The sequence below is a fragment of the Ahaetulla prasina genome, chromosome 1 (assembly GCF_028640845.1).
Source record: "Ahaetulla prasina isolate Xishuangbanna chromosome 1, ASM2864084v1, whole genome shotgun sequence".
NCBI lineage: Eukaryota > Metazoa > Chordata > Lepidosauria > Squamata > Colubridae > Ahaetulla > Ahaetulla prasina.
Window position 1 is genome coordinate 298,214,929 of NC_080539.1, and position 14,057 is coordinate 298,228,985.

The window sequence follows — 14,057 nt, forward strand, 5'->3', positions numbered from 1 at the left end:
GCTGAGCTGATGTTGGACAGCAAATGTCCCAGTTGGAGAGCTCAAATGAATTAGCATGGACTCTTTATGTAAACACAAGAGGGCAAGGCCCAACCCTTCCCTTTCCAAATGTCTTCACTCTTATCTAAACTTTCCTAGAGGAATCTGCCAGTCTGGGAAGATTCTTGTGAGGGTGTAGAACAATAAAGTAGCTAGTTTGGATTTTATGTGTGTGGGTCTGATCATTTAGGCTTGACAGCTGAATTGGTAATAAATACCTACTGACCTATGGTGTCTCTGGGTCACATTCTTCCATTTCTTTTGTGTTTTCTATTGTTTTTTCTCCTCTCTCTCTATGCTTCTTCTGAGGAACTTCATCTGTTTTGACCAGGAACGTTTTACCTTTTCTAGTGTATTGCTCTTTTATATTTTTCTCCAACAAAGTTAAAAACTTGGACTTCCAGTAGATGTTTAAGTTGTCTTCAAGCAAGAGGTGAATCATCAGTCTTATTTTGAAGATCAGCACAACAGTTTTTTAATAGAATATGTTATTTAGGGTCTCTCCTGCATCTGCTTCCTCCCAAACTCCCAGATTGTGATATATGTTTCTTATCTGTTTACTGTTCTCTTGATTTCCCAGAATCTGTTTCTGCTCTTTGGAATATTCATTTGAGTGAATAGCAATAAGATAATTAATTTTTCTGTTTGTATTCATTAGAGAGACAAACTGCTGGTGCTACTGCATTCCTTTTAATGTGTATTGGCCATTGTGTGCCTGCTTACTCTCTTATAATACCTTCCTCTCCAATCTGTCTATTCTTTAGTGGGGCGGCAGCAGTGAATGGGTCTGGCACAAGAGAGATTGCTTAAAGAAATCCCTTGTTTAGGCATCTTTTGACTCTATGTGGGGAAGAAAGAAAAAGCACAGAACAATACGTACTAACTCCTTGAGTGAGCTAGGCATGCCAAAAACATGAAATATAAATAAATATTTAAATAAATAAATAAAATATTTAAAAATATTTAAATAAATAAATAAAGGGGCCTCTGTGGCTCAGACTGCTAAGACAGTCTGTTATTAACACAGCTGCTTGCAATTACTGCAGGTTCTAGTCCCACCAGGCCCAAGGTTGACTCAGCCTTCCATCCTTTATAAGGTAGGTAAAATGAGGACCCAGATTGTTGGGGGCAATAAGTTGACTTTGTAGATTAAATATACAAATAGGATGAAGACTATTGCTAACATAGTGTAAGCCGCCCTGAGTCTTCGGAGAAGGGTGGGATATAAATGCAAATTAAATATATATATATATATAAAGAGAGAGAGAGAGAGGGAGGGAGAAGGGGGAGAGGGAGGGAAAGATATGCTGCAAAGGACATAAATGAGCACTTTCTTCTCAAGTTATTTTTTCAGCATCGCCAAAACTTTGAATGGTTGCTGCATGAGGCAGTCAATAAGTGAGATCTTCCTGTACATTAAATATATCTCTGCTGTGTTTCTTTACTGATATTAGTGACCTGCTTCGTCATGCTTCCACTGCATTGAAAACTGAAATTATTAACTAGTCTGATTAGTTCTTCTTTATTTGGGAAGTCAAGTTTATGATTCCCTATGGTAATTTTGTCACTCTCTAGAAATGACCCAGTATTATTCTTCATTCACTATGTGTATATGCATAAACTATGTGATTGCAAATGCAATAGATCTTCCACTATATAGAAGTATCCTGAGATGGTTATTTTTGGGAGAACATGAATAACTCCCCCCCTTGCTTATATATTATTTTTTTCAAACACAGCAACCCATAACAAATTACATTAGCTAAGCTATGATGCACCACACTTGTATGATCCTTGTATGTTAGTAACTTGCAACTGAAAGTGAGCTGCTTGCATGATGCTATAGTACTAGTATACTAAGCCTTTACCTTATTATAAATGTGTGTTTATGAATTTTTATGGGTTTGAGGTTTGTGATTCTGCCTATAATTCAATTTCCATATACTACTAAGAGCCGTTGATCTCAGGGTATGGAAGCACTGCATATATTTTGACTGCTATGTTATGTGATTTTCTGTTATTTAGAGGGTTCTATGTATTCCCATTTTGCCTGAGATCTTTCGGTGGATACAGAGTTAATATATCAATAGCCATAGCAGGTCAGCTCTTGGCTGAACTAAACCAACAAAGAGTTTTGTGTAAACGCTTCAGAAGCAAAGTTGATGGAAGTTTCAAAATGATGATTAACTTTATTTTTTTTTAAATTTATTTATTTTGTCACACAGTATATATAAGCATAAGCATGAAATAACTATATAATATATAAGCATATATATAAGCATAAGTATGTAATAACTATATTAATTGGATATAATGGAAGGAAACAATAGGACAGGAACGGTAGGCACGCTTGTGCTCTTATGCACAATAAAACTCAGGATAAGAGATACAAATTCTACAAAATAAATAAATAAAAATACAAAATACAAAATAAAACTCAGGATAAGAGCTACAAAATCTCTTATCCTGAGATTTTAGCACCATAAAGAAGCTATCATGGTAATCTACAGTTTATATTCCAATTTTTTTCTGCTTGAAGGGACCTAAATTACATTTGCAGCAAATACAAGCTGTTACATCTATTGGAAGAAAAGGTGATATGTCTCGAAGAAATGGGTGTGTGTGTCGGGGAATAAAAAGGTTTTGTTGTGTCTTGCCCGCCCTCAGAGCAGCCGGGGCCTTCTTATCTGCTCCCGAACACGGAGGAATGTATGCCTCCTGGCCACAGTCCTGGCTCCATGCCCAGACAAACTGCAGAAGAAGGAGCACCTCCCGGCCCCAGCCCTGACTCCATGCCCAGGCAAACGGAGCAGCTAGACCCCTCCCCCTCCTCCACAGCATGTGAGCCTGAGGAGGGTTTATTACCAACAGCTGATTGGAGTGACCCTCGCATCAGAAGATTGGATAGGCGGAGGCAACAGAAGGAAGGGAGGGGCAGACCTTAATGAGTGCTGAGTCATGGAGCCACACCCCATGGCCTATATAAAGGATCTGCTTTCTGGCAGTCTCTGAGTCAGGCAAAGTCGAACTTATCTTGCTGAAGTCACTTACTGGTCTCCTGCCTGCTCTGAGGACTTTGCTAGGACTTTGGGCAGAGCTGCAGAGGCAAGCCTGATTCGGATTTCCCTGACCCGGCCGTCAGCGGAGGAGTGGGACACGACAGGTTTTGCCGCTGTTGAGAAAGGATATTAGAAAGAGGAAATTTGTATAGGAGGAAATTGCAAGTTCACAGAAGAACATGGCAAACAGTATTGGCAGTAAAAAAGTTATGCAGCCAAAACTAAGCTCTTCCAGCAAAGAGGTATTGTGAAGAAACACTGTTTTGATCAATACTCTTAGTAAGGGTAGTGTGCATATTGATATAACCTTGGAGAGAGGTAATAATGAACTTTGCTCATTTGTAGACAGTTCGGGAACATTAGTAATTCAGAATCAGCAAAATTTTCTGGCTCTGGACACTGAAGCTCACTTTCGCACAAAAACGTTGGCTTCTAAAAAAGCATTGCATAAAATTGCCAAAATGTGGGAGATTTTTATTTTTAAAACTGTTATTAATTATTTGGAGTATCTACATTGAAACATATTAATAGAATTAGATTGTTGAGTAAAAAAGAGGAAATATGTTACAGCAGCTTGTTGTACCATCAACTGTGGTATTTTACTGGACCAACTTTGGGGATTGAGAGTAGGGGGCACTGTTAGCAGTGATTCTCCTCCATTCTCCCTGGCAGATACCAGTCAGTGGGGGAGAAGAGCTGGACTATCCCATTCCAGGCAAATGATTCTGTTTGTGTGCTGGCTCAGTGCCTGGAGACTATAAGGGCCTGGAGGGGAGAAATTGGTTGCAAGTCAATCCTTGCAAGAAAGAATGGTCAGAGTCTCATCCTCCATCCCCAAATTAGGAGGGTTGATATTTTTGACTGGATGAGATAATGCTCCGGCTCACAGATCTGGTGCACAATGTGGTTCTTTTTTGACTCACATGGAAGAACAGGTGACAGCTATGGCTAGGGGGACCTTTGTACAAAACCACCTTGTACACTAATTGGGTCCATTCCTGGACCAGGAAGCATTGCTTACAGTCGACCATGCCTTAGTCACCTGTTTGATTTACTTTACATGAGGTTTCCCATGAAGACTATCCTGAAGCTGCAACTGGTTCAGAATGCAGCTGCTCAGGCAGTTATGGAGATACCTTAATATGTAAACCGTGTGTTTTGTGAGCTGCACCAGTTGCCCATTTGCTTCCAGGAGTGATTCAAGGTGCTGACTATAAAGCCTTACATGGTATACGGTGTGGTTACTTGAGAACTGTCTATCTCCCATATTATCTGCCCCAGTTGATTTGATCTTACAGGATTGGTGCACTCCAGATCCCTTTGATTAAATAATATACAGTGTCAGGAGCACAAAACTATGCCTTTTTCGTGGCAGCATCTGGCTTCTGCAATAAGGTTCCCTTTGAGGGCTAGATGACCTCTGTCCTATTGTTCAGAAGGACCTTAGAGAATTAGGCTTTTGACGAAGGAGAGTGAAGTCCCTTTACTTTGTCTTAATTCAATTTTGTTTTGTTTTAATTTAATTTAATTTAATTTTAATGGTTATTGGTTTTTTTCTTGTTTAAATTGTGGGGCTCACAAAATTATTGAGAGTCAGACACGATACAAATTTGTTACATAAATGAAATGAAACCAGGAAGTAATGATGACTGGGTGAGTGGGCAGAGCCTCACTCTGCCATTGCTACTGGTTCTCGGAACCACCCGCTGCCCTCGGGTCGAACAGTCTGAACCGGTAGCATTTCACCCCTGAATTGCCCCTTAAATGGTTATGAAAATGCCTACATCAGAAAATTCTAAATTCTGGGCAATAACATTAAAAGAATTTCCTCAAAGGTGACATTTTTCCCTCTTGTAATTTGAATGTGTGTGTGAGAGAGAGGGAGGGAGGGAGGGAGTGAGTGGGAGAGAGAGAGAGATGCAATGTTGGATCAGTACATAGACATCTTCCTTCATAGATACTCTAGATTGCAGAGGATGAGAGTTTTCATTGGTTTTCATATGCTTTATATGCACAATTAAGAGAAATATTTAATATTTAAGATAAAATTCATAGTGCATTATAATGTAAGAGAGAACTTTAATAAAACTATCAACTGTTGGGATATGACACTATAGAAATGATCAAGGATATACAGTATAAAGATACTTCAAATCAATTTTTGAAAATATGAAAAAAGACAGAAACATTTTAACTTGCAAGGTGCACTTGTGAAAATGCCATAAAATTCTGGATACATATCCATACAATGATCCAAAGAATTTTAAAACCAATTTTGAGGAAAAAATAGAACTTTTTGTTATTGGGACTTTTAGATAGCCAGTTAGAAAAGACGCATGGAAGACTGATTTTGTATATGGTAACAGCTGGGAGACTATTATACAGTAAATGTAGTGATGGAGGAACACAATTGTAAAGATGTCAGAATGGGCAGATGTGACAACACTCATTGTCTGATCAGAGACAAAATAATTACTTTTTAAAAGGTACTTTTATGGGCTTTTTGCTGGAAATATAAAAAAAGTGAAGATACATGGATTTAATGACTGAAAAAGGATTAAAAAGGGGACTAAAGCGATTTATATAAAACTAAAGAGAGAAAAGGAATATACACATTTCTTTATTACTGCTGAAAACAAGATCGGAAGCTGCTCATATTCTTCCCCTTCCTTTCCAATTCCTCTTCATCTTCCCTTTCCTTTCTCATTTTACACTTTCTATCTTCCTTTCCCTTTTCTTTCCTTTCTTATTTTTTCTTTAGCTTTGTCTTTTACTTATGAATTTTTTAATAAAAATAGTGTGTGTTTGTGTGTGTGTGTTTCTTCCTCAATTTCTGCCCTCTGCCAGAGGCCTGGGAGTCTTAGCTGTTCCAAGCACTGCACTTCTTTGGATTGAGAATGTTGATGTTGTTCCTGGGATCTATTTGGAACTACTCTCCCAGTTTAGGATTCACAGCCCCGAGAGCTCTTATCACCATTGGGACCACTTTTGTCTTGGGATATTTATTTTTTTGTTTATTTGATTTTTATCCTTCCTTTATTACTTTATACGTATTTAAAGATGCAAATATACCTAATACTTCTTCTTCCTCCTATTTCTCCCACAACAACAACTCTGTTACGTGGGATGGGCTGAGAAAGAATAATGGCCGAAAGTCGCCCAGCTAGCTTTTGTGCCTAAGGTGGACTGGAACTCACATTCTCCTGGTTTCTAGGCCAACACCTTAACCACTACTCCAAACTGGGTATGACATATATGTTGCATGATTAGAATACAGTTTAGTCCTAGAGTTGAATGCTTTCATTTTGTCTTGTGCTAGAGACTTCATTATATTTCCACCAACAAAGATATTTTTAGAAATGAGTTATTTTATCTTTAGATAGCTCACAGAATCTAATTTAGTGGTATTATGGCATCTAGAGCCTGATTTTGCAAGTGGCTATTAATAACAGTTTAAGACTTTCAGCACCTCTTACAATAAAAGAGCTAAATGCTAATTATATGTCTTTTATACAAGCCCCTTTGTTACAGTTACAGAACAGCAACTCTTGTCAAAGTTCTGTCAAATTTTCCCAGAATTAGGAAAAGCGTTTTTTGCCTGTAGAAGATCACATATACTTATTTATTTAGCATATGGCATACAGTGTATGCTATATGGCATACATAAATCTATACACACTAGACACAATGCAGTCCTGGCAGCCTAGATTGCTAGTTCATTCTGTTAGGCACTTGCACATCTATCCTTGGTGCACTGGGAGGGTGGGGCTAGCTTTACACCAATTAACTAGCAGCACTCGGGTTGCTGGCTCTTCGGGGTCCTCCACCAGTCTCACCTCGCCTCATGTTGTGTTGCCTCCTGTCCAGCACTGGTGTCAGCTTTCTACACACACAAATGCAGCAAGGTTTTACCCACTGAAGTGGTACCCATTTATCTACTCACAATATTGCATACTTCCAAACTGCTAGATGGGCAGGAGTTAGGGACCAGGCAGTGGGAGTTAATTCGGTCTCATGGAGCTGCGCTCGAACTGTCAGAATGCATATCATTTCTGGCCAGCAATTCCAGCATCATTAAGCCTCTGTGCCACCCTATTCCCCTACAAATGCTTTCCTTTGTATTTTTCTTAATGTTATCTTTTTATTTCGTGTGGTATTTAGTGTTTGTAATCTTTTTTTAATTCTTTAAAATGTATGTTTCAGGTAAATGAAAATAAATGGTATGGGGGTCTTAAAAATATCAAATATGTTTCCTTTGAGTAATAAATGTATATTTCTTAAGATAAGGACAATTCAACAGATTTTATTTCATGTGAACTAGCTATCCCAGGAGCTGGCTTTCAACTTCATTATGTTGGAAGTATAAAATGCTGACATACTAACACATGTGATATAAGCTTCTCCAACTATTGTTCCATTTTAATTTAATTTCCATGAATGTTTTATGTATATAGTTTATGAAATAATATGATTTAAAATATGAAATTAATTTGGAAGTATGTACCAAAAATTTGGAATGATGATAAATATAGCATAAATAGTTATTCTCTTAACATGAAAAATAATGATGTGAATTTATAGTTTTGGATTGAAGTGTTCACTTTTTACTTATAAACTCTTTGATTGATACTGCTCCATAAGGTCATTGTTTGGGGAACTAACTACTTTTTAGCTATTAGGAACCTTTGGATCAACAGTTTAATATTCTTATGAGTCCTTAGCAAAATACATTTTAAATACAAGTTTAATGACATTTTTTTTAAAAAAATGAACAGCAAAAGAGCAATTAGTTTCTGGAAAGTTCCAAACAGTCTAAAGGTCCAGATGGATTTGAAGTAAGAGGGGTTTGAATGCAGTCAAGTACCAAGGTGTAGCACCACCCCAAAGGGGCCGCAAAAGTTCCTGTCCCCAATAGCTTGGGGTCTTTCAGCTCACAGTCACTGATTTAGAGTCTCAGGATCTCTTGTTCCAATCATTCACCCAATCACCTCTACTCATCTGGCTCAGTTCAGCCTTCTGGTGTATCTGGCGGCCCCTCTGGTCACTGGCTCAGTCTCTTGCATGACTCTCTCTGGGTTAGCTTCTCTCTCTCTCTCTCTGGATCAGTGTTGCCCCCTTTTTCTCTTTCTGGATTAACTACGCTCTTGCTCTCTCTGTGTATGTCAGCATTGCTCCCTTTCTCTCTCTTTGGATTGACTTTGCTCCTGCTCTCTGCCTCCCCCCCCCCGCCATAATTGTTATGTTGCATATCCTGGAGTCATGTGATCATCTTTTGTGACTTTCTGACAAGCAAAGTCAGAAGCCAGATTCACTTAACAACCATGTTACTAACTTAACAATTGCAGTGATTCACTTAACAACAGCAATTCTGTGGAAAGAAAGGTTGTAAAATGGGATAAAACTCACTTAACAACTGTCTTGCTTAGCAACATAAATTTTGGATTCAATTGCCATAAGTTGAAAAATATCCTGTAAATGTAAAAACTATATAATGGATAAAAATATCTGGATGCTTTCTGCTGCTTGAAGATTTTAGTGTGAATTTCTCTCTGATGTATATCTTATGTTTCATTTTAATACACAGTGTTCAGTTCAGGGGTGATATGCTCCCAGTTCGGACTGGGTTGCTCAATCCGGTAGAGATGGCGGTGGGTGGTTCGAAGAACCGGTAGCAAAAATCCCTAGCCCCACCCCCTGCCCCAACTGAGCCGCGCCATCATCAGAGGTTTTTTTTTTAACTTTTAAAAGCATTTTTTCTTCAGCCGAAAAATGTTTTTAAAAATAAAAAAAAGGCCTTTGATGATCGTGCAGCTCAGCTGAGATCATCAGAATCCTTTAAACTCTTTTTTTTAACAACCTCTTCAGCCGAAGAGGTTGTAAAAAAAAAGCTTTTAAAAGACTCCTCTGGCATCTCAACTGAGTTGCCTGATCAACAGAACCTTTAAAAAACATGTTTTCTACAAGCTCTTCCACCGAAGAGGTTGTTAAAACAATCCTTTTAAGAGGTTCTGGCAATCAGGCAACTTCAGCTGATTCGTCAGAGGAGCCTTTTAAAATCTTTTTTTCCTCTGGTGATCCCAACCGAGTTGCCTGATCATCACAGGCTTTTAAAATCATTTTTTGCAACCTCTTACAATAGTCCCCGCCCATGCCCACTCAATCATCCATCCCCACTTGCCTAATTGCTGCTTCTTTCGGGCTCGCTAAACCTTGCTTTGCTTCAGCTGCTGCAATTAGTTGCATCAACTAGCAATTGAATCTGCCTGCCTGTAATCCATTTATCGGTGAGCAACTCAATCTGTCTTTGCTGTCTGAGGAACTCTGGGAGTTGGTCCACAAACCTTAAAGTTACTAAGGTTGGTGACCCCTGATCTAAAAAATATAAATAAAATCAAATAATAAAATAAAATATATGTGCAGTTTTCACTCTAACTACACAAACACAAAATCTCTCAAAGCTGTATGTGGCATTTTTTGTGTGTGTGTGTGAGAGAGAGAGTCAGTTGTGTTGTGTTGTGTATATGTAAAGTGTGAAAGTTGGTTTTGGAGCTTTTTGTGGCTGTGTGAGGTTCCTGCTTGTTGCAGGGGCCATTTTGGGTGAAGTGCAGCAGCTTTTACATTGTATGTGAGTCAGTTGTGTTGTGTTGTGTGTATGTAAAGTGTGAAAGTTGGTTTTTGGTACCTCTTATTGTTTTGTATACTTCGTTTATTATTTTTATTATTTATTGTTATTGGCCACACCCACCCAGTCATCTGACTACCAAGCCATGCCCACCAACCGGTAGGGAAAAATTTTTCATCCCTGGTTCAGTTTTATATTAGTTGCTTTCATGTGTAATTTGGAATGTAGAAACTAAGCCTAAATAATGATTTCTACGAATGTTGGCAGCATCTTTTTGTAATGGAATCTGAATAAAATACTTATTTCAGTTTATGTAAACTCTGAATAGAGCGCCTCCTTTTTAGCTGTGATAGACTTCTGCAATTGGCTAGAATTACTAATAAATTTTCAATTATGTTAGCCACCACACAATTTACTTGATTTTCAGGAATTAATTTAGAATATTTTGAAATGTAATCTTATCTTTCTTGGAGTTAATACATTTGCTCACCTTTTTTGTCTTCTGCAGACTCTAAATAGTCTCTTAGTTATTATGCCTGGAAACTATGGGTATCTTTTCAGATGGAGCATCCAATAAAGTTTAACAAAGCAGCATAATCAATTAGCATACTGCAATGGATTAGCATTTAGTTTTTGCAAAGAGTTAAATTCAGACTGTATAACTTTGTAATTTGTTTCACTTATTTGAAAATAATTAAGTGTCATTGGCTTATTAATAATTCAATGACAAATTAATACAAGGGCAAATTAATACAATGCATAAATGTCAGTTCCACTAAGTACTGTTTTAGAACATTTTCCCAGAATATATCTTACCATTAAAGTCTGTTTTTCAGGTTGCTTTATAAAAAGAAAACAGATACATCACTGTCGTACTTATAATTTTCTAATTAATGGCTGAGGAAGCTGTGTGACTGGGTTCAGAATTAAACAATATGGGGTAGGCTTTCTTGGGGTTGGGTTGAAGGGTTAAACTTGGAGCATTTAACTATTGATAACTAATTATTTTACTTACTACTCAATTTTTTGACATGACATTGGTTTTTTTTAAATCTTATCTTATTTTTATATATATTATCTTATCTGCAAATTTATTGAAACCTTAAAATAAAAGTATATTGCAGTATTTGAACCCTGGGCACTTCGCTAACATTTTGCCATGAAACTTATTTCTTTTGATTTCTTATATTGCTCTTTATTATTTTTTTCTTAGTGAGTGACAGTTGCTTCAGGAACCTTGCAGAAGACCGCAGTGGGATAAACCTTAAAGACCTCATCCAGGATCCTTCCTTGTGAGTATTTATTTTCAAGGGTGAATAACAGATTTCTAATTGATGAACACATATATTAAGCCTATGTGGAACACTCAAAACACTTTCCAAAAGTGAAACACTCTTCTCAAAGTGCTTTAACTGTAACTTCTTATGAAAAACTTGTGCTACTGCTTTGATGAAGTTCCTTAATTGTGGGTGCTTTTGTATGCATAGACAGCACTTTCAATGGAACAGCTTAACACCTGAAATAGTATTGTATGCACATAGTTATACAGACAGCTGAGTGAGCCTTCTGAAATATGTGGCTACTTTTAATGTTTTAATGAGGCAATTTACTGACGATAACACATTTCTTAAAGCAACTTTTTAAAAATATTTGCATGATTCATATTTATACAAAAGAACATACATACATGGATACATGCATACATGTAAAAATAACTCATCATCTCCTGTTCAAATTGCAGTGGAACTTTCAGAATAAAAAGCACCACCAGACATTTCCAGAATAAACTTTAAGTAAGGCAATCTTTCATTCTGGCTTTAGCTTCACGCAGTTATGAAATTGGGAGCTAAGGTTGATATCTGAACCAGTATGTTTCATGTTCAATAATAATGAATTGAAATTTTACGAGGCATCATAGAGCTGAAACAGTATGGAACACTTTAGCAGATATTTGAGTCTAAATCATCAAAAATTATTTGCAATGCTAAGATTCTAGGAGACAAAGCTTGGTTATTACTATATGATAGTAAGCAGTAAATAGATCACAGAAAGAACTTGAGTGGGAGGTGCCAAGAAGAGCAGTTAGTAGAATGCATACCACCTGGCTATTCAGACACGGTTTTCAGTGAAATCTTGGCAAACATTTTTAATCTAATTTATTATGAGATTCCTTACATAATTTGTAAAATCTGTAAAAATGTACTTTCCACTAGAAGTTATTTTCAGAGATTAAAGTAATACATTTTCTTGGATCATGTATTTCTCATCATCATTCTTTTCTTTCTTGGATGTTGTACAGAAGCATTGCCTTATTTACATTTCTTTTGTAATATGTATATTCTTAATTAATCCTGAGTTAGGCTATAATGTAACCAGGTTGGTCAGAAATCTGTCTTTGCTAAAATGTACTGGGAATTGAACAGCCATGATCTGTTACTCTGTTTCTCTTCCTATAATATAAAGACCTTGTTTATAGTAAAAATATTATATAAGGTCAGAACATATCACTGATAATTGGTTTTTGGCTGATGGAAGATGGCAATTCATGGCTGTAGGGAGTAGAAGTGAAAAGGAACATGTCTTTCAATCTGAAAGATCTTTGCTGAAAGTATATTTGAAAACAGCTAGTAGCTACAGAGAAGTGGGGGTTCTTCAACAAGGTATTCAACAAAGCAGGAAAGCAAAGAACTAATGTTTATACAGAGAATTCACCAGCCTTTTTTCTGATCCTAACTAAGAATACTTTAATATAATTTAATGAGGCTCAGATAGTAGAATATCCTATTCCAAGTATCTTTGTCAAAGAACATAATTATTTTGAAAGTGTATCAGAAACAAATAGGAACCCAACATAGTTGGCTTATTGGAACTGTGAGTGTTTTGTTGTCTGTTAATGAAAGGCTAACTAGTATATTTTGGACCATTAACACAAAAGACAAAGTTCCATGATTACTAACCTGATGGTTTATCACAGCTGCAATTACAGTTTCCTGAGAGATCATACTCACAGTATTTCTAAGGAGTTTGCTTTGTTTACATTTTAAAGGGTGCATTATTTCTTTCCCATTCATTGGTTAATAATTCTCAGTTGTGCTTTTGTGACCACAAAATTGGTATAGAAGGATGTAAAAATATTACAGAACATTTTAGTGTCCTTTGTCGTTAATTTTTCTTCTGAACAGATGGAGAAAGAAAAGGAAAAGGGGTGAGGGAAAGAATGGGGAAAATTATGTTCTTTAATGAAAGGCAATCCAGGTCAAACAGTCTATTAAGATTGAGAAAATGTAGACGTGTACATAGCATCTGTGTCAGGACATAGATATCTTAGTATTTTTATCAATCGACATATGAGCGCCAAGTTAGCAAGAAGAAAAATTGGGATTTCCTGATTGAGATTTTCTCCGAGAAATTCTATGATATGTTGCTTCAACTAGAGTGTCTCTCCAGTTATCTTTTTAATATTCCCTTGTAATTCTTAAGCTCTGGCTGGAGGATTTATCTAGGATTTGACCAGGAGGAAGAGGCTGGTTTGATAAATAATCCAGATATGGGAAGGGAGAAGCGGTGGGAGACGTATTGAGCAACATTTATAAATGTAACATTAATTTCCTGCTCCTTTATCTATCCTAGCCCCTAGATCCTATTGTTTATTGGCAGCTGCATTCTAGTTGATGGCCTAAAAAATATTAGCATGTAGACATTGACTTTCTCAAGAAAAGTCTTGGATTAAGTGACGGGTAAGAGCAATGCCCTAAAAGAGAATCATCCCTTTGAAGGAGTTGCTTAGAATAAGACTGCTGGCATATCTGTTTTAATGTGTTTTCCAATATGGCTGTTTCCAGGTGATAGATATTGTCTGAGGCAAGGGTGAAATGCTCCCAGTTTGGACCAGATCGGGCAATCTGGTGGAATGGGGGCGGGTAGTTCAGAGAACCGGTAGCAAAAATCCCTCTCCCCTCCGCCCATGTTCATCCAATCACCCGGTCCCCACTTGCCTACTTGGCAGCTTGCTGCTTCTTTTGGGCTCACTCGCTATTCCTGCCTTGCTTCTGCTGCTGCAATCAATTGCATCAGCTAGCAACTCAATCTGCCTGCCTGCAATCCATCTCATTGGTGAGCAATTCATTCTGCCTGTTTTATGCCTGCAATTTGGTAAGTAAGGGGGGGAGCTTTAAAAAACTAGTTAATTGGGGTTTTTTAAGGAGGTTTTTTTTTTAGACATAGCAATTTAAAATTAAGGAAGTTTTAAATTTAGCTGCTTTTATCTAAAACTAAACTAAAATAAAATAATAAAATAAAATAAAATATTTGCGTAGCTTTCTGAGATTTGGTGTGTT

At 37.1% G+C, this 14,057-nt stretch overlaps 1 protein-coding gene across 10 annotated transcripts in view; it reads left to right on the forward strand.

Moving 5' to 3' along the window:
- Positions 1-14,057, forward strand: part of GPHN (gephyrin) — a 252,172-nt gene that overhangs the window by 17,345 nt on the left and 220,770 nt on the right. For 9 of the 10 annotated variants that reach the window (XM_058161861.1, XM_058161864.1, XM_058161862.1 and 6 more), the window contains exon 2: positions 10,934-11,012. In XM_058161861.1, the coding sequence (XP_058017844.1) occupies positions 10,934-11,012 (79 nt within the window). Of the gene's footprint in view, positions 1-6,232; positions 6,343-10,933; positions 11,013-14,057 lie in introns of those variants that run through there. The other variant, XM_058161866.1, reaches the window with a different exon arrangement.